We start from the raw sequence: 22595 nt of genomic DNA on the forward strand, positions 1-22595 counted from the left end.
AATGTCTCTGCTTTTGAATATGCTATCTAGGCTGGTCATAACTTTCCTTCCAAGGAGTAACCGTCTTTTAATTTCATGGCTGCAATCACCATCTGCAGTGATTTTGGAGCCCCCAAAAATAAAGTCTGACACTGTTTCCACTGTTTCCCCATCTATTTCCCATGAAGTGATGGGACAAGATGCCATAATCTTCGTTTTCTGAATGTTGAGCTTTAAGCCAACTTTTTCACTCTTCACTTTCACCTTCATCAAGAGGCTTTTGAGTTCCTCTTCACTTTCTGCCATAAGGGTGGGGTCATCTGCATATCTGAGGTTATTGAGATTTCTCCTGGCAATCTTGATTCTAGCTTGTGTTTCTTCCAGCCCAGCGTTTCTCATGATGTACTCTGCATAGAAGTTAAATAAGCAGGGTGACAATATACAGCCTTGACGTACTCCTTTTCCTATTTGGAACCAGTCTGTTGTTCCATGTCCAGGTCTAACTGTTGCTTCCTGACCTGCATACAAATTTCTCAAGAGGCAGGTCAGGTGGTCTGGTATTCCCATCTCTTTCAGAATTTTCCACAGTTTATTGTGATCCACATAGTCAAAGGCTTTGGCATAGTCAATAAAGCAGAAATAGATATTTTTCTGGAACTCTCTTGCTTTTTCCATGATCCAGCGGATATTGGCAATTTGATCTCTGGTTCCTCTGCCTTTTCTAAAACCAGCTTGAACATCTGGAAGTTCATGGTTCACGTATTGCTGAAGCCTGGCTTGGAGAATTTGGAGCATTACTTTACTAGTATGTGAAATGAGTGCAACTGTGTAGTAGTTTGAGCATTTTTTGGCATTGCCTTTCTTTGGGATTGGAATGTCAGTAGGTGCCCAATATGCTACCGGAGATCAGTGGAGAAATAACTCCAGAAAGATACGAAGGGATGGAGCCAAAGCAAAAACAATACCCAGTTGTGGATGGGACTGCTGATAGAAACAAGGTCCGATGCTGTAAAGAGCAACACTGCATAGGAACCTGGAATGTCAGGTCCATGAATCAAGGCAAATTGGAAGTGGTCAAACAGGAGATGGCAAGAGTGAACGTTGACATTCTAGGAATCAGTGAACTCAAGTGGACTGGAATGGGTGAATTTAACTCAGATGACCATTATATCTACTACTGCGGCAGGAATCCCTCAGAAGAAATGGAGTAGCCATCATGGTCAACAAAAGAGTCCGAAATGCAGTACTTGGATGCAATCTCAAAAACGACAGAATGATCTCTGTTCATTTCCAAGGCAAACCATTCAATATCACAGTAATCCAAGTCTATGCCCCAACCAGTAACGCTGAAGAAGCTGAGGTTGAACAGTTCTATGAAGACCTACAAGACCTTCTGGAACCTTTTAGAACTAACAGCACTTTGTTAGAGAAGCTCAAACTGACAAAGACAGAGGCTAGAGGTTAAGTCTGGTTAATTGCCAGAACTGGTGAATATTTCTTTCTTTAATATGTTTAGGGAATGGGAGAAGCCCTGAAGGGCCCTGGAATTAGCATCAAGCATTACAGCACTCTGAGGGTCCTGCTTAGCAGCGTCTCAAGAAAGTCCTGGAGCAGAAACCATCTCAGTACGCTCTGGGATCAGGCAGATCTTCACAGAATCTTGGCTGATCAAACCTACCACTTCAGGGGACTTCCCTGGTGGTCTAGTGGCTAAGGCTCCTGATGCAGAGGACCTGGGTTGGTCCCCTGGTCAGAGAACTAGACCACTCATCCAGCAAATGAGGAGTTCAAATGCAGCAATTAAGGATCCCTAACTGCTACAACTCAGAGAAGGCAATGGCACCCCACTCCAGTACTCTTGCCTGGAAAATCCCATGGACAGAGGAGCCTGGTGGGCTGCAGTCCATGGTGTTGCGAAGAGTCGGACACGACTGAGCAACTTCCCTTTCACTTTTCACTTTCATGCATTGGAGAAGGAAATGGCAACCCACTCCAGTGTTCTTGCATGGAGAATCCCAGGGACGGGGAGCCTGGTGGGCTGCCGTCTATGGGGTCACACAGAGTCGGACACGACTGAAGTGACTTAGCAGCAGCAGCAGCAGCAACTGCTACAACTAAGACCTTGCTGTTGTTTAGTCCCTCAGTCATGTGCGACTCTTTGCAACCCCATGGATGGTAGCCCGCCAGGCTCCTTTGTCTATGGGATTTCCCAGGCAAGAATACTGGAGTGGGTTGCCATTTCCTTCTCCAGATATACCAAGTCACCTCTACTCAGAAGACAGTGGGCTCTGGCAAACTCCACTTCCTTCCGACCTGCAGTTCGATTCTTACACCCTGGACGTCTATGTCCAATTCAAGTCACCATGGACAGGGTCCAGAACGCACCATGGTGGATAAACACCACTTTGAGCTGCAGACACGTATGAACAGGCTTTCCTTTTACCTGGAAGTAGGAGAACTAGGTTGTCATAAATCTCTTCCCTTCCTTGGAAGGTTCCTTCCAACCAGGGAAGACTGACTCTTATAACTGAGAGGAGAAGCCCTCAGCTAGACAGACACTGGCACAAAACTAGCCTGTCTCCCACCTGTTCTCCCACAGGGCCCTCATCTTCATAAGTGCCTTCTCCTACTTCTTTCCTCTGTTAAGATGCCCTAACCACTTCCTGCAGTCACAGTTTTCTGTGAACTCCCACTTACTCACATGAATAAAAGTCATCTTTTGTCAGTTTAATTTGCATACCTCCAGAAAACAACTTAAAAGAGTGTATTAAAACATTTCCCTCTGACTCCATGGGAAAATATGAGAGTAACTGAGAAAAGTTTGTATTATTTTTTTTTCTTGCCATTTGTACATATAAAAAGCAGGCTATTGTGGGTTGTTTAATTAATTTACTAAATCAAATGGCACAGACAACTTAAGCACACAGTGAGAATAAACCCATTTATATCATCATCCTATGATAAAAAGGTTCAGAAACAGCATGCTAGAAAAACAGAAGTGCAACAAAATTACAGACAGACAATAAACTGATCACAAATCTACCCTGATACAGCCCAAATCAATTAATCAATCAATCACTCTACCACTTGAGTCAAGCTGGACTCCGCGTTCTGTTTTGCTCCCAATAACCCACACAACAGGGTAAGGAACACCTTCATCCCTACATAATTACTAATCTATTCAGCAAGGCCAACACTCTCCTGAACCTCCAGACAAGTGCAGATGGGTATTCCTGATATTTCTTCCAATATTCCTCTTTCCCTGCTTTTTGGGCGCCCCTGGTCACTCAGACAGTAAAGAATCCGCCTGGAATGTGGGAGACCTGGATTCAATCCCTCGGTTGGGAAGATCCCCTGGAGAAGGACACGGCAACCCACTCCAGTATCTTGCCTGGTGAATCCCCATGCTATGCTATGCCATGCTAAGTCACTTCAGTCGTGTCCGTCTCTGTGCGACCCCATAGACGGCAGCCACCAGGCTCCCCCGTCCCTGGGATTCTCCAGGCAAGAACACTGGAGTGGGTTGACATTTCCTTCTCCAATTCATGAAAGTGAAAAGTGAAAGTGAAAAGTGAAAGTGAAGTCGCTCAGTCGTGTCCGACTCTTAGCGACCCCATGGACTGCAGCCTACCAGGCTCCTCCATCCATGGGATTTTCCAGGCAAAAGTACTGGAGTGGGGTGCCACTGCCTTCTCCTAATCCCCATGGACACCTGATATTTCTTCCAATATGCCTCCTTCCCTGCTTTTTGGCAAGCTTAACTCCTAGAATACAGGTGAATTCAAGAGCTAAAAATTCAAAATAAAAATTTTAAAACCAGTTCTTTCAGTTTCTAATAATTCATGTAGGATAAGACATTCCATTCTGTTTAAAATACAAGTGGAAAAGCATACACACCCACAACAGCAAAAAGTTATACATGAAAACAAAAGTTTTCAACATTTTCAAATTCCTGCAATGAACACTGGGGATTCCCTCATAGCTCAGTTGGTAAATCATCTGCCTGCAATGCAGGAGACCAGGGTTCGATTCCTGGGTCGGGAAGATCGCCTAGAGAAGGAAGTGGCAACCCACTCTAGTATTCTTGCCTGGAGAATCCCATGGACAGAGGACTCTGACAGGCTACAGTCCATGGGATCGCAAGAGTCAGACACAACTTAGCAACTAAACCACCACCACAATGAATATAAACTGTCACAATAAAAACATAAAATAAGTTATCTGAAAACTAAATTTTACACCAGTTAAGAGAAACACACAGATTTTTTTTTAAAGACAATATAAACAAACTTAAGATAACTTCACTTACTTTCTGCTCAGGGTTCTCCTGAAACACAAGTCCAAAGTAGTCCTTTTCCAAGAGATTGAGATGTTCACACACTTTGTCAAATAACACTTGCCCCTTTGCACGTTTCTGAGGAAAAAGAATAACATCCTTACTTTTCAAGCACTAAAGGTCCATGAGTGCTATAAATCAAGGACACCATATCAGAAAAATTATCTAGCATAAATTAATATGATATTTATTTTCCAATCCTCTATTAAAACAATACCCAAAAATGATTCATAACTTTTTCATTGTAAACTCCCCACTCCCACACAAAACATTAAGTTCTAAAACGAAAGCATGATTAGCCAGATGGTCTAGGCTTTACTGCTACTCCGTGTTAATATTTCAAAAACTAAAAAGTAAAATGCTTATAGAGTTCACTTATTTGTTTTTAAAATAGTACAAAAGTATGTCCAAGCTGCCTCCCTCAGTTCCTCAAAGTGGCTCGTGCACACTCTCCCCAGGAAAATCATTAAGCTCCGTGTACCCTAACACGAATCATCCCATCACCACTTAAGTTTGATTTTTATTCCCAAGTATCTGTAGAGTAGAAATTATGTTTTTCAATACAAAGTTACACTTTTTCTGGAGGATAATATGGCATTCACTCCTTAGAACAAATCCTAAAAATAAAAGAGAATGAAACTGAGACAGTAAATCAGCTGCCTCCAAGGATTTAATTTACTATCAAGATATATAAAAGCCTATGACAGCTTCAGAAGAAAATTTCACTATTTAATCGATGTCAAAACAAAGTGGTGACTCCAATTAAAAGGCACAGCCCTGGGAACCACCAAGTGCAGAGCTAAGTCACACACACACTCCTTCCCCTGCATGGATATAAACCATCCCTGGACTGCAAGTGAGAAAGGAACAAGCCAGAAGATAGACATGTTCATCCTCGAGACAAATGCCTCACATTATCGAAATGTCTACTAGTTAGTTCATCCAGAGTGTGAAAATGAATGCTTGCCACACAGACATCTTTAAAAATGGAGTAAGATATAAAAGTCATTTCAATTTCAAATCAGGACAACTCTGATAAGGGTTTTCAAAAGATAAAGTCTTCACAGAAACTTGATTCAAGTGTGTGTTTCTCTCCTCTATTTGTGGAAGCAGAGGTAAGAAATCCATGCCTGAAACACTTTTGAAGGAGAATCTACAACCTTTATTATCAAATTTTTATAATTAAACACTTCTTTTTTAGGAAAAGAATTACATTAAATAGTAGAGGGAAGAGGGAGAAAAGCCACACAGATTACGTGATTTCAACATTACAAGCAATGTGCTATCCACCTCGCTACAGATTCAAACAATGATAAAGTATACATGAAACAGATAAGTGTTTATATGTCCACACATTTAAAGTACACACAGATATAGTGTAATAAATGAGAGTACTGGGCTCCAGATTCCAAATTCCAAAGTTCTAAATGCCTTTTCACTATTTATAATCTATGTGACCAGGGACAAGACACTTAAGTTCTATTTGCCTTAATTTGTACATCTATTAAATGATAATGGAATCTACCATACAGGATGTGGTTAAGTGCTAAATGACTTATAACACATGATGAGAGCTCAGAACAGTGTGTGGATAGTGAGGGCTTAGTCAATATTGGCTCTTATTAAAAGCTGGAGAGTTTTTAAACATGAAAAATAACTAATTTCACTTACATGAAATTTAGCATTAAGCTTCTAAAATGAAAGTTTCTGAATTTCATTATCTGCAAGCAAGTATTAATCTATATAATTAAGACTCTGAGTTTGGACGTATTTTAATTGACTTTACAAGGAGAAGGTGACTCATATCATGAAGTTACTTTCTTAAATGTGCAGTAAAATCCATTATCTCTTCATAAGTGCCTGGAATAGATATGAGATTTGGTTGCAAACAATAGCAAAAAATATTTTAAAGGTAATCAATAATCTAAGATAGAATTCAATTCCTCTGACATTAATTTCAACAATATTGTTCAGTCTCTAGAGAGTAGAAGATTGCCCAGCATAATAGATGCTTGTTGAATCAAATGAAAATACAATAATACAGCATACTCTATGTGACATACTTATTTTAAATGTAGTGACAGCTACCACTCAGGCTCACAGTGACTGACCACAGTTGTACTGATAATTCCAGTGACTACTTTATAATTAGGAAGTGTTCTTATCCAAGGTAGCAAAGGGAGAAAACTGTTAGAGCTCTCGCCACATCTGTCTACTTGTTCATCACACACTATGCACTTATAAGGAGGTATAAATTAGGTCACAGAAGATTTCATAGAAAGACACTAAGAACTCAATGGATGCTTATATAGGCAGTCGGCCTGTAATCAGATACAGTTTCCAAGCAAAGGTGTTACCTCTAGGAAACCTCTGGCAGAATGACAACTCCTTTCAAATAAGCTAACTACTGAAACGGATTAGCCCTAAAAAATCACGGTGAAACGTGACAGCCTCAAAGGAGATTCATGCTATTTTATTTGGTTGGAATGTTATTTGAAATTAGGGTAAAAAGGATAGTTAAGACAACTGACGTCTATAAATAGTAACACATACCTCAGTTCAAAGAGAAAACCACATTCCAACATCGCCTTACCATCAATTTTTATTAATAAATCATACTTTCTCACTGCTTTCCATTTCAAAAATAGAAACATGCTCTCATGGACAGAATTCCCCTAAAAGATTAAGAGCAAAGTATCCACAAAGCTCATTGCCACAGTCTGGTGCTGGCACGCTGGGCAGCACAGGGAGGCATTCACACTGGGGTTGGAGTCAGACCCAGTCCTTCCCTCATTCAACTTTCTGTAAGCACTTTACTATTATCGGACAAGTCTAACAATGGATGAACCACTTTGTCTCCTTAACTGTAAGATGAGATAGCAGCTCTCTCACAGCTCACTCTGAGGGTCAAATAAACCCAGGAAGATGGTGTATATTAAAGTGCCAAACCAAGTGCCTCACTCAATCGCAGATGAATTCTATTCCCAACTGTCTTTCATTAGCCCACATCCAACAAGCACCAAAATATCTTCTAGATGCTCAGATTGCTTCTCCACGATTCTCTCCTTCCCGTCTCCAGGAAATAGATATTTTAAATGCTCGATAAGATCTTAATTGCACACAAGTATTACTTAAGCTTTCATTCAGCATCTCCACCCTCAAGGAACTTAACTGGTTGGGAAGACAAAAAAGCAACAAAGCCAAGAGGCATGTGCTGAAAGATGCATATACAAAAGTGCATGGGAGAAGCACCAAGAATGGAATGAGTAAAAGCGGCTGAGAAATATCGTAACCTCACCATGTTTGTGGCATCTGAAATGATTCTTAAGGAAATGGAAAATAAATGATTCTAACAGACAAAATCCCAACAAGTATAGTCAAAAATATTAAAGACACATAAGGAAACCAGCTACTATTATTGAGCATTAGATATGACATCAGTCAGAAATTCAGAGACAGTAGACAATGGAAAAGTTTTCACTTTTCACTTTCATGCATTGGAGAAGGAAATGGCAACCCACTCCAGTGTTCTTGCCTGGAGAATCCCAGGGACGGGGGAGCCTGGTGGGCTGCTGTCTATGGGGTCGCACAGAGTCAGACACGACTGAAGCGACTTAGCAGCAGCAGCAGACAATGGAATTATCAAGTACAGAACACACAATTAGCATTTTTATGTGTTTAAAGAAATAAATATTTTAAAATACCAAGGAAAAAATAACTATCAAAAAGCAGAACTTCTGAAAAGAACCAATTAGAATACTTAGAAATAAAACTAGAATAATTAAATTATAATCCAAATGGGCATGGTTTGATACAGTTAAAAGGTGGAAGACAGATCTGAAAAAACTACACAAAATGAAGCAAAGACAGATAAAGACTATGAAAGAATTTCAGACCTGTAAGCTAGAAGAAGGGATCTATTCTATATATACCTTCCCAGAATTCTAGATGAAGACAATAAAATAAGAGTTTTTATTTTATTAAATTAAATTTAAATTATTTTATTAAATTAAAATTAAAAGAGTAATGGATGATAAATGCTAGAACTCTCAAACTAAGGAAACCCAATGGATCTCTAGTCAGATAAAATAAAACCCATTAACCTACAATCACTTTATTCCATTAATTATTTATACACATCAACATTCAAAAGATTTTGACGTGTATTTTAAAAAAAATAGATACTACAAAGCCATCAAGACAAGAGAGGAAGAAACAGGAGCTGGAGAATAAGGAGTAGAGAAAGAAAACTGTAATAGAAAACTCAAGAAGTTACTCTTAAAACACCTAAAACTGATCTGCCTTGGAACCTAATTTAAAAAGGCAAACAAATTAGCATATTTCTTCTAATCTCATAAAGAAAGCATACCAAATTATCAGAGACATAGTAAATGATACATATTTACTGTACCAAGTTATTACATTTCATAAATATTAATCTGTAATCAAACTTGCCTGAGTGTGCTCTGACAGCAACACGACCCAGTGGCTCACCACTTCTTTTTTGCCTTCATGCTGTTCACAACTCACTCCATAAGTAATAATCCTCATCGTTTGGAGAAGAGGAATCAAGATACATTTCATAATACAAGTACATAAAAATGTTGAGGGTGGGATTCACAGGAGGTCCAGGAATGGTTAGGAATCCATGCTTCCATTGCAGGGGGCAAGCGTTTGATCCCTGGTCCAGGCAACTAAGATCCCACATGCCACGTGTGTAACCAAAAAAAAAAAATTGTGTGGGGGGCATGCAAAGTGAGATTGTTCCTTCTCCCCTCCTAGATTCTGGCATGCACCACCATTCACGTGAATCCTCAATCTCAACAACAGGCTAGTAAGAGCATCACTACCAGAGCAGAACGGGACACAGATCTGAACACCAGCCCTGCCTCCTAACTGCCGTGTAACCTCAGGCATGTCCTGAGTCACCTTATGGTGCGGATCAAACACTTAAATGTACTGAAGTACTTAAAAAAATGTTGCCACATTGTGTGAATGCATTAAAAGGCAGCTGAAAGCACAGAAACTTTTTGAACTATTCTAAAATAATAACCAATTTTAAATATCATTATAAAAAGCTTTCCATTACTACACTCAATCTCACTTCACAATCAGAAAACTGAGGTTATAGAGAGTTTAACTGATCTAACTTTTTCAGTCTGATCTCCTGAATTTCTTTTAAAGAACTGAATTCCTATGTGTGATGTCCATAAACATTAGTACTCTACATCTGTAACCAGGAAGGCAGTTTTCCCATATTATCATTGTTTTGATTTTTCTATAAACAACTTGAATTATGGTGCGTGAAAGGACTACAAACACATTTTTCAACCAAGCGGAATACACAGATAGTTTGCTTTACAATGTGCATTAAGATACTAGTATATGTGGCTGGTTCATTAGCTGTAGTAACTATGGGCAGGTGCTGCCAGTCCCACATAAAAAGGGCAGTTAACTTGCCAAGGCAAGCTCTGAATTTCTTTTCTACCTTAATTTCCAAATGTAAAACCCTACCTCTAAGACAAAGCTCCAAATTCTCCTCCATGAAGCCTATTCCAATCTTCTAATATTTATCTTTCTCCTTTAAGTACTTTCACACCTATGGTACTTACTCTTTAGTTCTACTTCTTTTGATACTTATTACTTCTGAAGACTGGGTTCTTTAAGTAATAGTGTGTCTCACTCACTTCAGTGTCTCCAATAGCAGCGCTTCACTGAGTAACTCAGCTCACTTATAGGCCAGAAGATACACTGGGGGCAATGGCTTGGCACTTAAGCTGGCAGAGTTGAGTCTAGAAGCAGGTCTTCTGGCTCTCAGTCTTATGCAAGCTCCTGGCTCTAGAGCTCATGGACTACCAACCCATAGATATTCAAGGAACTAAGCTAGACACACACTGCCAACTAGATTCTAGAACAGCCACAGACCTACATTTTATTTTCACAATGTACAATTTTCTACATTGTATTTGACTCTTCCTTAGTAATTAGAGCACTTCCAAATACTTCTTGGGAACTAAAGGAATGACGTCGGCAGAAAAACCAATGTGCTCCTTTCACTTAAGAGCCAGCCATGCACCACCTTTATCCAAAAGGAGACTGGGGTTTTGCAGTCTTTACACATTCCTTCCCTAGGACATCAGTCGTCGTTATTTCTTCTTGCTATCTGAAGCGTGCTTTTGCTTTATATCCTTCTTACACTAGAATCTTTATAGAGTACAAACTGTGTTCATCTCTATTCTGATAATGTAGCACCAGTTAACTAAACAATTAAAGCCATACAACAGTTAATCAACTTGGCAAGTACACTTCAAAAAGAAATCTTACTTCCTATATTAAATGACAGCAAGCTTTACAATCAACTTTCCCCCCATCTACCTCTACCTAACTCCAAGAATATCAATGAACAGAAGTATAAAATCAATGGCTTGAAAATTTAAACCAAAAAAAAAAAATTTAAACAGTCCTTTGGTCTATATCCAGGTATCAAATTTTTTTTTTTTTCTTTAAAAGATGACATAACCCATGAGAGACATCCAAAGGACAGAGACAAAGCAAGACAATTTAGGTAGGTTTAAAATACATATTCTTCAAGGATTAGAAGACTGGCTTTGGGGAACTTCTTTTGGGAGGGGTTGGGAAGGCTCAGCAATCTATAGCAAGCCCAGCTGAAGAACGGCAGGCTGGAATCTGAGACTCGGAGTTCCCCGGAGCCTGTGCTGTTATTTGTGGCATTCGCTATTGAGGCCAAAACATGACATTTCTGGAGGCCTCTTGACTTGGAGGAATTTGTGCAACTGCTTACCCGGCAGATTGCAGTTGATGCCACACACCACTGGCGTTCTATAAAACACCATCACTGTCTCCGTGTGGGCCCCTCCACACTGCAGTTATTGTGCACCCAGGAGACGGTGCTGGGAAGCATACAATGCAATCCATACATCCCAGCCTCGAGCTAAGTGTTTTGCGCTAGCTCACAACTACACTGTGCAAATATAAAAGGCCAAGGAAAGAAAGGTATACACAGAGCAAACACAACAACGGAGACATTGTCATGGGGGTGGAGGAAATCAAAGAGAACCTTACAAAAGGGGAAAGGAGTGTTTTAAATAGTTTCAGGCCATCATTTTATCAGGTCATTCTTTTCCTACCCATCTGAATGACACACCTCAGTCCCAAAGTGCATTCAAATCCTGGAAAAAAAGGAAGAAATCACATGCAACAATTGTGTGTGTGTATGAAAAATGTAATTCCAGAGTAAATATCATTATAATGAAGATTTTTAAGTTCTGTTCATTCCCCTTATCATTAAACTTGAAAAAGGATTTCTGACTGTTCAAAAAATAATATGTATATTATTCGTTATTTTATATAAAATAAAATAAATTTTTTATAAAACCTTCACATATGATAGGTTTCTTATAAGACACTACCGAAAATAACAAGAAAAAAGAATCCGCCTGCAATGAGGGAGACCTGTGTTCAATCCCTGGGTTGGGAAGATTCCTTGGAGAAGGGAAAGGCTACCCACTTCAGTATTCTGGTCTGGAGAATTCCATGGACTGTAATAGTCCATGGGGTTGCAAAGAATCAGACACAATTGAGCGACTTCCACTTTCCCTACACAGTATTCCTTGAAAGTGAAGTCGCTCAGTCGTGTCCAACTCTTTGCGACCCTGTGGACTGTAGCCCGCCAGGCTCCTCTGTCCATGGGATTCTCCAGGCAAGAATACTGGAGTGGGTTGCCATTTCCTTCTCCATTCAAGTGCTCAGTAGCATCCAATTCTTTGTGACCCTATGGACTGTAGCCATCCAGGTTTCTCTGTCCATGAGGTTCTCCAGGCAAGAATACTTGAGTGGGTTGCCATTTCCTCCTCCAGGGTATCTTCCCAACCCAGGGATCAAACCCATGTCTCCTGCATTGGTAGACAGATTCTTTACCACTGAGCCACCTGGAAAGCCCTCAATTCCTTCAAGAACAGCCTCCAAGGGAGGAGGGAGAAAAAGTGAAAAATCCTCATAGTTCATTACAAAATCTCTATTTCTTTCCATTCCACAGTATCCAAGGAATCGTGACTGAACAAGGGAAATTCTGCAGTGCTGTTGACATGAATGACATAAAACACTATTCAGTGTAGTTTTAGGAACTAGAAATAAAAATTAAAAGGCTGCTACAAAACAAAGCATATGCTAGGCCAGAACACACTGAAAAATATGCTCAAGTAACTGTATCCTACAATAGTATTAAAGGAAATTCTAGTGTAGATAGAAGCAGCATAGAGGCTCATCTTTAATAAAATCACATGCATGCCTTAATTAACTCCTCAAGAACAGAGGAGCTTGCCTTTCCCCTATGTTATAAAGCCCTATTTCATGATTCAGTGATTCCAAGTCTATCCAAGTCTACATGCAGTACTGACATGGAATGCTTTTCTACTCCCCATCTGTTGGGTTTTGAAATGTTTCATAATTCTTAACAGAGCACACAAATCATCTCATAAGCAATCAGATAAGTTTAGATGGCAAATAAGATAGAAAAATGTTTCACCTTTATGGTATATGGAAAATGGCAAATAAATGCTAATTTTTAGTTTTAATAAAGGAAACAAACTTTAATCTTTTGTCCATAGCCATACATCCTTTATTTCTAATCAACTAATTCAACTACAGAAGAGGAACAACTCTGAGGGATCAGAAACATGGAGATTCAGCAAGAAAGTTAAGGAGTGTCAGGGCACGCCTCCCCAAAAGGCCACCTCGAATACAGCCTTCTACCTCCTTCTCAAACTGCCTTCATTTTTCATTTCCCTTGGTGTCATGAGTGAAATCTGACCACTTATGAACCTTTAGCGTGAACAGGTTTCTGTTAAAATGCTAATGTCTCCTAGAAGGCAATGTAAGCAATCATCCACACACTGGAGTCATTCACTCAGGCTGCTAATTCTCTCGTTACTTAGCTGAGAGATCTGCTAACATTTGGGATTAGAAGAATTTTGATTCTGCATGGAGAAACAGTAGGCAGGTAGCATAGCACATTTTTGTATTATAATTCTACAAAAAAGTAACAGGATATCATCATGGAACTAGCAACAACAAGAAAGTCTAGGTGGCAAAAAGGACTAAGAAACAGAAAAATAATATGGGGGAAAAAGGGACTTTAAATTTTGGCCTGAATTAGAAAAATGAGGTAGAAATTCTGTCCTTTTCCACCTGTTCCAAGATTTAGCACCCAGAACTCAGTTCAGAAACTTATATGTATACTTTTATAAATTGACTTGGAAGTCTAATCATTTGTATATTACTTCTATAGAAAACATACACTCCAGATAAATAATTTTCTGAAATATGACGTACATATATATAACCTGTTATAAGCTGGAAACATCCTTTATAATACTTCTCTGCGCACCTGTATTCACATATTCAGATGGTCAACTCAAAGCCCCCCGATCTTACTTCTGCCCTAAAATGCAGAACGTGTGACATGTGACATCTGCTTGAAAATCAGAATCTTTTCCAACAGAAACAATATTTTTACATGGTAAGTGGGTTTCCATCAATCATTCCCTATCTTCAACTCCCATGCCCACCATTGTGAGGTCTGTAACATGTCCAAATGTAAATACTAAAGTCCATCATAACTTTTACAGAATTTGGAGTTAGTTTAACATTTCCTGGGAAATCTTAAGTAAAAACAACATGTGATTGATGAAATAATCTAATTGCAGGAGACTCAGGAATAAAATGTCTAAAATGTTAGTGGAAGAAAGGGCAGGCGGATTGGTGCATGTATGTGTATCCAGCAAATCTACGATCCAATCAGGCTTCCTGAAGGGGGAAGAACAGGGATAACTAAAAGTGGGAAGAAGCAAGCAGTATCACTAGGAAGAAGGATATCTGGCCTGAAAGCCTGTGGACAGACGTATTCACCCTCCAGGGTGGATCAAGCTACAGGAGGCTAAAGACGCCTGCTGTTATAATACTCCGTACTCTGCACTGCATGCTCATAAAGATCTCTTAAGATGTAGCATCTGAAATCACCTCAAGGCTTTCTTATTATGAAGGAAATAAATCTAAATGTTTATTCTTCCTAGCAGTTATCTCTCACAGTAAATTCATTTCCTGGCATTCTTATGTCTAAATGTAGGACTGGTCAACAGAGGCAGTTTTCCTCTGCCCCACTGTCTCACGCACAGTGAATGAAGAGTTAAAGTGTATCTTACTGCCGAGCATCAGATCCTCCAGTGAAATTCTCCCAAGTCCATTCTTGTTGAAGGACGCCCCCCACACCCAACATTGTCACCAATGTCCAGAAATGTTTGATGAACAAAGCCACAAACTTTATATAATAAGTACCTAATGACCCAAACCAAGTGAATAAAAACTAAATCATACCTATCATTGCCAAAAAATAATGTATTTTAAGTGGAATAGCATTTCCATTCTTTTACTTTGACCTCCGCTCTGCCCAATTAGAAACATACAAACAATAAAATGGACTATCTAGACACCTACCGGAAATAATGAGGCAAAAAAATGAAGACTAACAAAAAACGCCTGCACACAAACAACAAACAGGATCAAAACAGATGCCACTAATGCTGCTACAACCAAGTCAAAGACTTTTTATAATGAGATATCCAGAAAATTTCCGGGCAACTTTGATATGTGCTATTCTAAGGGGAAGAGCTCACTTCACTTTATCCTGAGGATAACACAGGCTCATTGTTCAGATTTTCCTAAGCAGAAAATGGACTTCTAATTAGAGACAGTACACTAAAATACACATTTAGCTCTGCTCCCTATGGAAGCTACTCTAAAATGATGTGGTGTGTGCACACCAGGGCATATGCACATATTCTTCCCCTCTCCCCCGACAATGGAAAGGAGAAAGAGAATGGGATTAATGCCAACAAAATTTTGGAAAGTAGACTGGAAAAGGGTAAATGATAGTCTCCATGAAGTTTTTTTTTTTATATTTTATGCTCTCTTTGCAACCTCTCCTATGGGTGGAAGCCCACCTCTTCTTAATATTTGGCAGAAGTGAAGAGATGAATCCATTTGAACACCGATGGTATTCGGGCTCTGCAAGATGAGAGAACTCCTAGTGAAAGCCAAACCGCAGAGAGCCCAGGCCAAAAATGACAACACTGGCCAGGCAAAGCATGGCTTGCCCTTAACAAAGTTTAATTTTATTATGTTTTCTTGACATAGAAGGAAGTAGGCATTTAAGACGTTTCCTATAACCCCAAAATTCTGGTTGGCTTTTATTATTTAACCATTCTCAAGTGAAAAAATGTATTAGGCTAGGTATTGTTGAGATTCCCTAAATATCATTGTTGTTTAGTCACTAAGTCATGTTGGACTCTTCTGCAATCCCACGGACGGTAGCCCACCAGGCTCCTCTGCCTAGGGGATTTCTCAGGCAAGAATACTGGAGTGTGATGCCATTTCCTTCTCCAGGTGATCTTCCCAACGCAGGGACTGAACCCACAACTCTGCATTGACAGGCGGGTTCTTTGCCACTGAGCCACCAGGGAAGCCCTTCCTAAATAATGATGTTGTTGTTCAGTCGTGGCACCCGACTCCAGTACTCTTGCCTGGAAAATCCCATGGATGGAGGAGCCTGGTAGGCTGAAGTCCATGAGATCGCTAAGAGTCAGACAGGACTGAGCGACTTCACTTTCACTTTTCACGTTCATGCATTGGAGAAGGAAATGGCAACCCACTCCAGTGTTCTTGCCTGGAGAATCCCAGGGACGGGGGAGCCTGGTGGGCTACCGTCTATGGGGTCACACAGAGTCGGACACGACTGAAGTCACTTAGCAGTTCAGTCGCTAAGTCGTGTCCAACTCTTTGCGACCCCATGGAGTACTGCACACCAAGTTTCCTGTCCTTGACTATCTTTCGGAGTTTGCTCAAACTCATGTCCACTGAATCAGGGATGCTATCCAACAGCCTCATTCTCTGTCACCCCCTTCTCTTCCTACCCTAAATACTGGGTTGGCCAAAAGTTCTGTTAACTTTTTGGCCAACCCAATAGCTCATTCTTCAAAGTTAAAGAGTCTTTCTCCTCAATGTAAGATTTTCTTACCAACCCCAGCCCATAATACCTTGACACTTCTGCACTTGTATTTATCTAAACCAAAAACAGTACTTAAACCAACTATGCATGTATTTTTATTTCACATGAAAAGTTTATCTCTGAAAGTAAAACCTATAAGCAATTTAAGAGGACAAGAAAAAAAAAAACAATATTGGGGGACAAAAATTACTTCTAAACTCACAATATGTATTTAAATGAATACTACTCGAGACCAAATTCATAAACACTGTGGAAATAGGACATCCTTGACTTTCTATTTTTCTTAGAAATTACATATCATCACTAATGGAGGTCCCTGGAGGAGGCAATGGCAACCCACTTCAGTATTCTTGCTGGGATAATCCCATGGAGAGAGGAGCCTGGCAGGCTACAGTCCATGGCAGCACAAATAGTCAGACATGACTAAGCAACTGAGCACACACAATGGAGGTCAGTAACCAGTCAGTAAAATAACTTTTAAGAAATGAAAGCTTTAAAATCTTTTTGTCCAGCTTTTCCTATTATTCATTTTGAATAGGCAACTCAGCATAAATCTGTGAAAACTATAACTGCTTAAAAAACAACAGTGACTAAAACTGTTAGATTATAGAAAGAGGCTGACCAGAGAAGCACACCATATTTTTCTAAGTATTATTTTAAGAAACTGCCAAGTACCGTTCACATTCAAACTTACTTCAAAAAGTGTAAGCAGCAAACTTCTGTAGGCTAGCAGATTCTCTGTAAACTATTCGCCTAGAATGAATTTTGACATTTGATTCAGACAGGCTTTCTGTGCTATAGAAAAAAAAAGCTTATTAGAGCATTCCTATTTGACTCAGTTTAAATTGCTGCTGACAGAAATATGAAAAGAGATCAATGGATATAACAAGCAGATCCTGGTAAGACTTAGATTAAGTTTCCTTCCTATGTTAATAACTATATGGTGCACAAACTCAGACAACTTCAAAACAGGTTTAAAGGCCAGAATCTGCAAATATAACACACAGTTATGAAAAGTAGTTCAGTTGGTAGTTTTGAGGCTGTCTCTCCAGAGTATAAAAAGAAAAAAAAAAAAAGAATAATATTCTTAATCATAACTGTTCTAACAGAGTTTATGTAAAACTCTGCTACAGAATATAACAAATATAAAAATGGCAATCTGACAGATCATCTACAAGTACTTTCATCATTTAGCCACTTTGCCTGACTAATTCAGCAGCTTTGTATAGGCCACATTTTATTATGTTACATTGCCTTCAACCCCTTTAATATGCAAATGCTAGCATACTTTATTGTGTGTGTGCTCAGTCACTGAGTTCTGAATGTAGCCCACCAGGCTCCTCTTTCCATGGAATCTTCCAGACAAGAATACTGGAGCAGGTTGCCATTTTCTACCCCAGGGGATCTTCCTAACCCAGGGATTGAACCCACGTCTCCAGCTTGGCAGACAGATTCTCTACCACTGAGTCACCTGGGAAGCCCAGCGTACTGTATCGCAGTGCTGTAAATAGCGATGATAAATTCTGTGCATGTTTCCCCTTAGTCACCGAGTCGTGATCCTGCTGTGGAAAGGATGGATGGAAAGAACAACCTCAGCTCGAGCTTCTGTGAAATAAATTAAATGCTCACGGGTAAAGGCCAGATTCTCAAATCTCTGTTCCCCTATTCAAGCTCCTGCACTCAATCTCCATCGAAATCTTAGTGGGAGTGGGAATAGGAAGATAGGATCAAGGAGGAGAATATTTGGCAAAATTTCCTAATGGCTGAGAAATAAAAACTCTGTCAGAAACATCTTTAATTTGCTCAGGAAAACACTGGAAAAGAGATTGGAAATAAGAGAGTAATGAAAACAGAGGGATTCTGAACAGAATCGGTTTAACAAAAGATACTTTGTTTTTTGTTGAATGAGAAATAAAATTACCCCTCATTTGATGAACTCTGAAAAGGAGTTAACATTTTTTAATACCTACTTACCTGAGAGAGCGAGAAAATGTATCTGAACAGAATTTAAAGTGCAAAACTTATTCTGAAAATGATTTCCCCCACCATTTCAAATGTTATTCAACTATCAAATAACTGTCATTCCAAAACAGGAGAAACAAAAAAATTTCAAAGATCTGTTGCCCAGTAACTATCACCCTTAGGTGAAAGGAAGAACTTATTAAGTAGTAAATTACCTGTGCGTCAGCTTGCCTGGCAGCACATGTGAGAAAGGGGCAGAAGTGTGTGCCGCCCTCAAAATTACATCAGGATGTTTACTCATCGTGAGCGGTGAGCTTCAAGTGTCAAGTTTAATACTTTCAGAAACCACGAACACAAGGGCAAAAAAGGCAATCCCCCGATTTTGAAACCACAAGTTGGGAAGACAAAGGAGAGAGCATGTGGTTGAATTCTTGACTACTGAGAAATTAAAACCATAACATTTTTTTTTAGTTTACTCAACAGAAAAGAGGAGCATTAGAGAAAAAAGAGGCAGGGAGTAAGGTGTTAACTTTACTCTCCTCTTCAAGCCCAGGCTATACCCAGCCAGCCAGCCATCTGACCTACAGCAGTTCAGATTCACATGAAAAACTCTGGGAGTCTGCTTTCCCTCTAGGGCCAAGACCACTCCTTATCCACTTCGGCATCGCTCTCACGCCCAGTCAGTTCATAGCCTTTATAGAAATTTGATAAATCATTTTCATTTATTTAAGCCCATGAAGTGTTTCTCCAAGAAGTTAGCCTACTGTTTCTAAGCACTTAAAAAGCAGTGCAGCTGTGAACAGAAGTAGTAATATGAGAGGGTGGAGGATTATACATACATACAACAGTGATCTTTCTTTTCTAACTGGAGAGGATGGAGAGGAGAACTGGGAACAAGCAAACACAATCGTTTAGCTTAGATAAGAAGGATAAAAACTTTAAATAGTACAGGAAAGCAGAGAGAAATAAAAAATTAACATTTTATGAGTAGCGCTAGAGGCGAGGCAAAGTTCTGTGTTAATGCCCTATGGAGAGAGAAAAGAAAGTTATTTTTCTCAAGGAATTAACAATACAGGTTAAAAAACAACACAGCGATGAAAAGAAATCAAAAAGTAACAAAGAGTTTAACTGATGTTCAACACAACAATACAAGAGACTCTTTCACAAGGCAGCACATGATTAATTGCCCAATTATTGGTGCAAACAAGTTCAGAGGAAGAAAAAACATCCAGAAAGCTGGATTTAAGCTAGACATTAAAAGACAGGGAAGAAGCGTGCGGATGGGGAAGTGAAATGGCAGAGATGATCTGGGTCAGAAACCAGAAGAAAGGACAGACAATTCAGTGCCTGATTAGAAGACCAATTTGGCTGGAAGGAGAAAGCACAGAAAATCCTGTAGTAACGGATCTAAAGACAGTCTGAGGGCGTAACAGTGTCCTGAGGCCCAGCTAATGAGCCTGCTTTGCACCTGTGAACCCCTGTGTCCTTCAAGCTAGGCCAAAGCATTAAACTACTCTCAAAGCATGGAAGCCTGTTCCCATTTACTAAATAAAAATTACTAGATAGAATCATTGCCTTAAATTCCCTTTTTGAGCTAAAGGGATAAATGAACAACTAGCCAGAGACATTCCATCTGGACCTATGTCACTGGAATTTCAAATTGCATACAATATATGCCAACTAAATCGTTCACGGTTCTATTTAAGTCATATTTAAATCCAATACTATTTTACAGGGGTTTAGAGAGGAACACAACTTCCAGATCTTCTCCAAGGATACTACTTCTACTACTAGGTCGCTTCAGTCGTGTCCGACTCTGTGCGACCCCACAGACGGCAGCCCACCAGGCTCCGCCGTCCCTGGGATTCTCCAGGCAAGAACACTGGAGTGGGTTGCCATTTCCTTCTCCAATGCATGAAAGTGAAAAGTGAAAGTGAAGTCACTCAGTCATGTCCGACTCTTCCCGACCCCATGGACTGCAGCCTACCAGGCTCCTCTGTCCATGGAATTTTCCAGGCAAGAGTACTGGGATACAGATAGTTAAAACTATTTAACTAGTAAACCTAATAAGGGTCAATTACAGAAATCTGAAAGAACAGCCTTGAAGGATGTCAGCAGACATAAACAATCAAGTAAATAAATAAAACATTTAAAAGCAATGATATCAAATTGCATTTCTGAGGCCAGTACTCTACACAGGAAAGGCAAGAAGACCTTGACACCATTCTGCTGCCTGATAAGTAGTTTTTATCAACAGAACACTGACGAAGAGAGCCTACATTCTGATAGCTTTATTCACAGCACTGAGAAAAAATGGCACTCACATTCCTATGTGGGCAAGAACAATGCCCTCAATTCTCAGACAAAATCAACACGTGGGAACGACTTTCAGATGCCAGAGGAAAATGTGAGCAACTCGAACTCAGAATGCGTATTCACTCATGCTTCCCAAGTATTACAGGCACTTTCACATTTATTTTCAGACTTCTTATATATACACACACACACACACCAGCTGTAGTAAAGCCAGTTCAATCCTAGAAATAGAGGAAACAAATACTTTCATTCTTAATCTGCAATCTTAGAATAGAAGGAAAAAGAGGAAGTGACTTCTCCAAGACATCCAAAGAGCCAAAAGAAAACACAGATCTCCTGATGCTATACCCATAGCTCCAACTAACTCTTATTGTACTCTTCCTTAGAGGAAAGAGCCCTGCTGTTTTAACACATCAAGTATGTAAATAACTTCAGTGGCAATATCACAAGAGTCCTTCTATAGGGGTGTCTCTGGAACCAGCATGCAGAGTATAGGAGACACCCCAAAATTCTTAAAATTTAAATTCTGATAACAAAGGAGTTTCTCACATAGCATTATATTTCTCAGTGAGATAAAAACAGACATATCAGAGAACAGAAATTATAAATTTTCTTTATGAGAAAATCATAATCTTCAATGAAAAGATTTTTTTCAAAAAGAATTTGAGATAGTTTATTATCAGGATGATAAACTAGTATAAAATGTAAATTATAATTTTTACTAACTTTAATTTAAAAAATACTTCACACAAAAATTTGGAACAAATGCACAGACTCAGCCTTGCATCAAAATTAATGCATGGCCTAGGCTGCAGAAATAACATTAACTGAACTCAAGCCATTTCCATATTGTTTTACACTTAAGTAAAATCATTCTCCAAAAATGCACCATTATCCAATACTTATGCTCCAAATATTGTGTGTGAAGCATTTTTTTTTCACATAGTATTAGCACACACTCTCTTTCTTCAAAATAATACAGACTTCAAAGATAACAGTGTTTGAAAACGATGCTGCCATGGCTCCCTGGGTAGTCTTCACTTTCCTGAGGTTCGAGAATACATTCAGATGGCCCACAGGAAAAAAAATACAGAAGCAGTGAGCCAAGAAAGGAGGGGGCAGGGAGGATAAAAAAAAAATGCATATGTGGAAAGAAAGAAACTGAAGTCGCTCAGTCGTGTCTGACTCAGTCGTGTCTCATGGGGGTCCATGCAACCCCATGGACCGTAGCTTACCAGGCTCCTCTGTCCATGGGATTTTCCAGGCATGAATACTAGAGTGGGTTGCCATTTCCTTTTTCAGGGGATCTTCCCAACCCAGGGATCAAACCTGGGTCTCCTGCATTGCAGGCAGACAATTAACTGTCTGAGCCACCAGGGAAGTCCTGGATATGTGGAGATCTCTCTATTTTAAGCAAATAATCTGAAGCAGATATGATATTAAGACACCAAACAAAAATACCCCCAAGAACTATGTTTCTTGATTTTAAAAATTTATTCAGTTAATACAGTAACACTGACATTAAATGATATAACAGTGCTGCTTTCGTTAACCAAAGGTACTGACAGATACAAAAACAGGAAACTGTCTAACTTTCCCAATGCTCTAATAACATTGATTAAATTGTATCTATAAAGACTACTATGGTATACATCATAACCAATGCAGTGGATAAAAAAGTCTCCCTTAAATTATTATAGTCATATTCTAAAATCAAGTAGCATTCTTAATTTTGCTAGGTCTTATATATTAACAACTGTAAACCTCTGGTCCATTTCTTCTCAGCCCCTTTTCACTCTACTGGTCAGTTTAAATCCTCTTATTCTGACATTTGTGGCCTTGTAGAACCTCATCCTCCTCTACAAGGTTCTTCTAAGTTAGGATGTTCCAACTCAAGACTTCCTAAACAGGCCATGCTTT

General features: G+C 39.5%; 1 protein-coding gene across 32 annotated transcripts in view; it reads right to left on the reverse strand.

Moving 5' to 3' along the window:
- Nucleotides 1-22595, reverse strand: part of EPB41L2 (erythrocyte membrane protein band 4.1 like 2) — a 211060-nt gene that overhangs the window by 82394 nt on the left and 106071 nt on the right. For all 32 annotated transcript variants that reach the window (XM_061427988.1, XM_061427985.1, XM_061427971.1 and 29 more), the window contains exon 4: nt 4289-4393. In XM_061427988.1, coding sequence (XP_061283972.1) covers nt 4289-4393 — 105 coding nt within the window. The remainder of the gene's footprint in view (nt 1-4288; nt 4394-22595) is intronic.

Source organism: Bos javanicus, chromosome 9 (genome assembly GCF_032452875.1).
Source record: "Bos javanicus breed banteng chromosome 9, ARS-OSU_banteng_1.0, whole genome shotgun sequence".
Taxonomy (NCBI): Eukaryota; Metazoa; Chordata; class Mammalia; order Artiodactyla; family Bovidae; genus Bos; species Bos javanicus.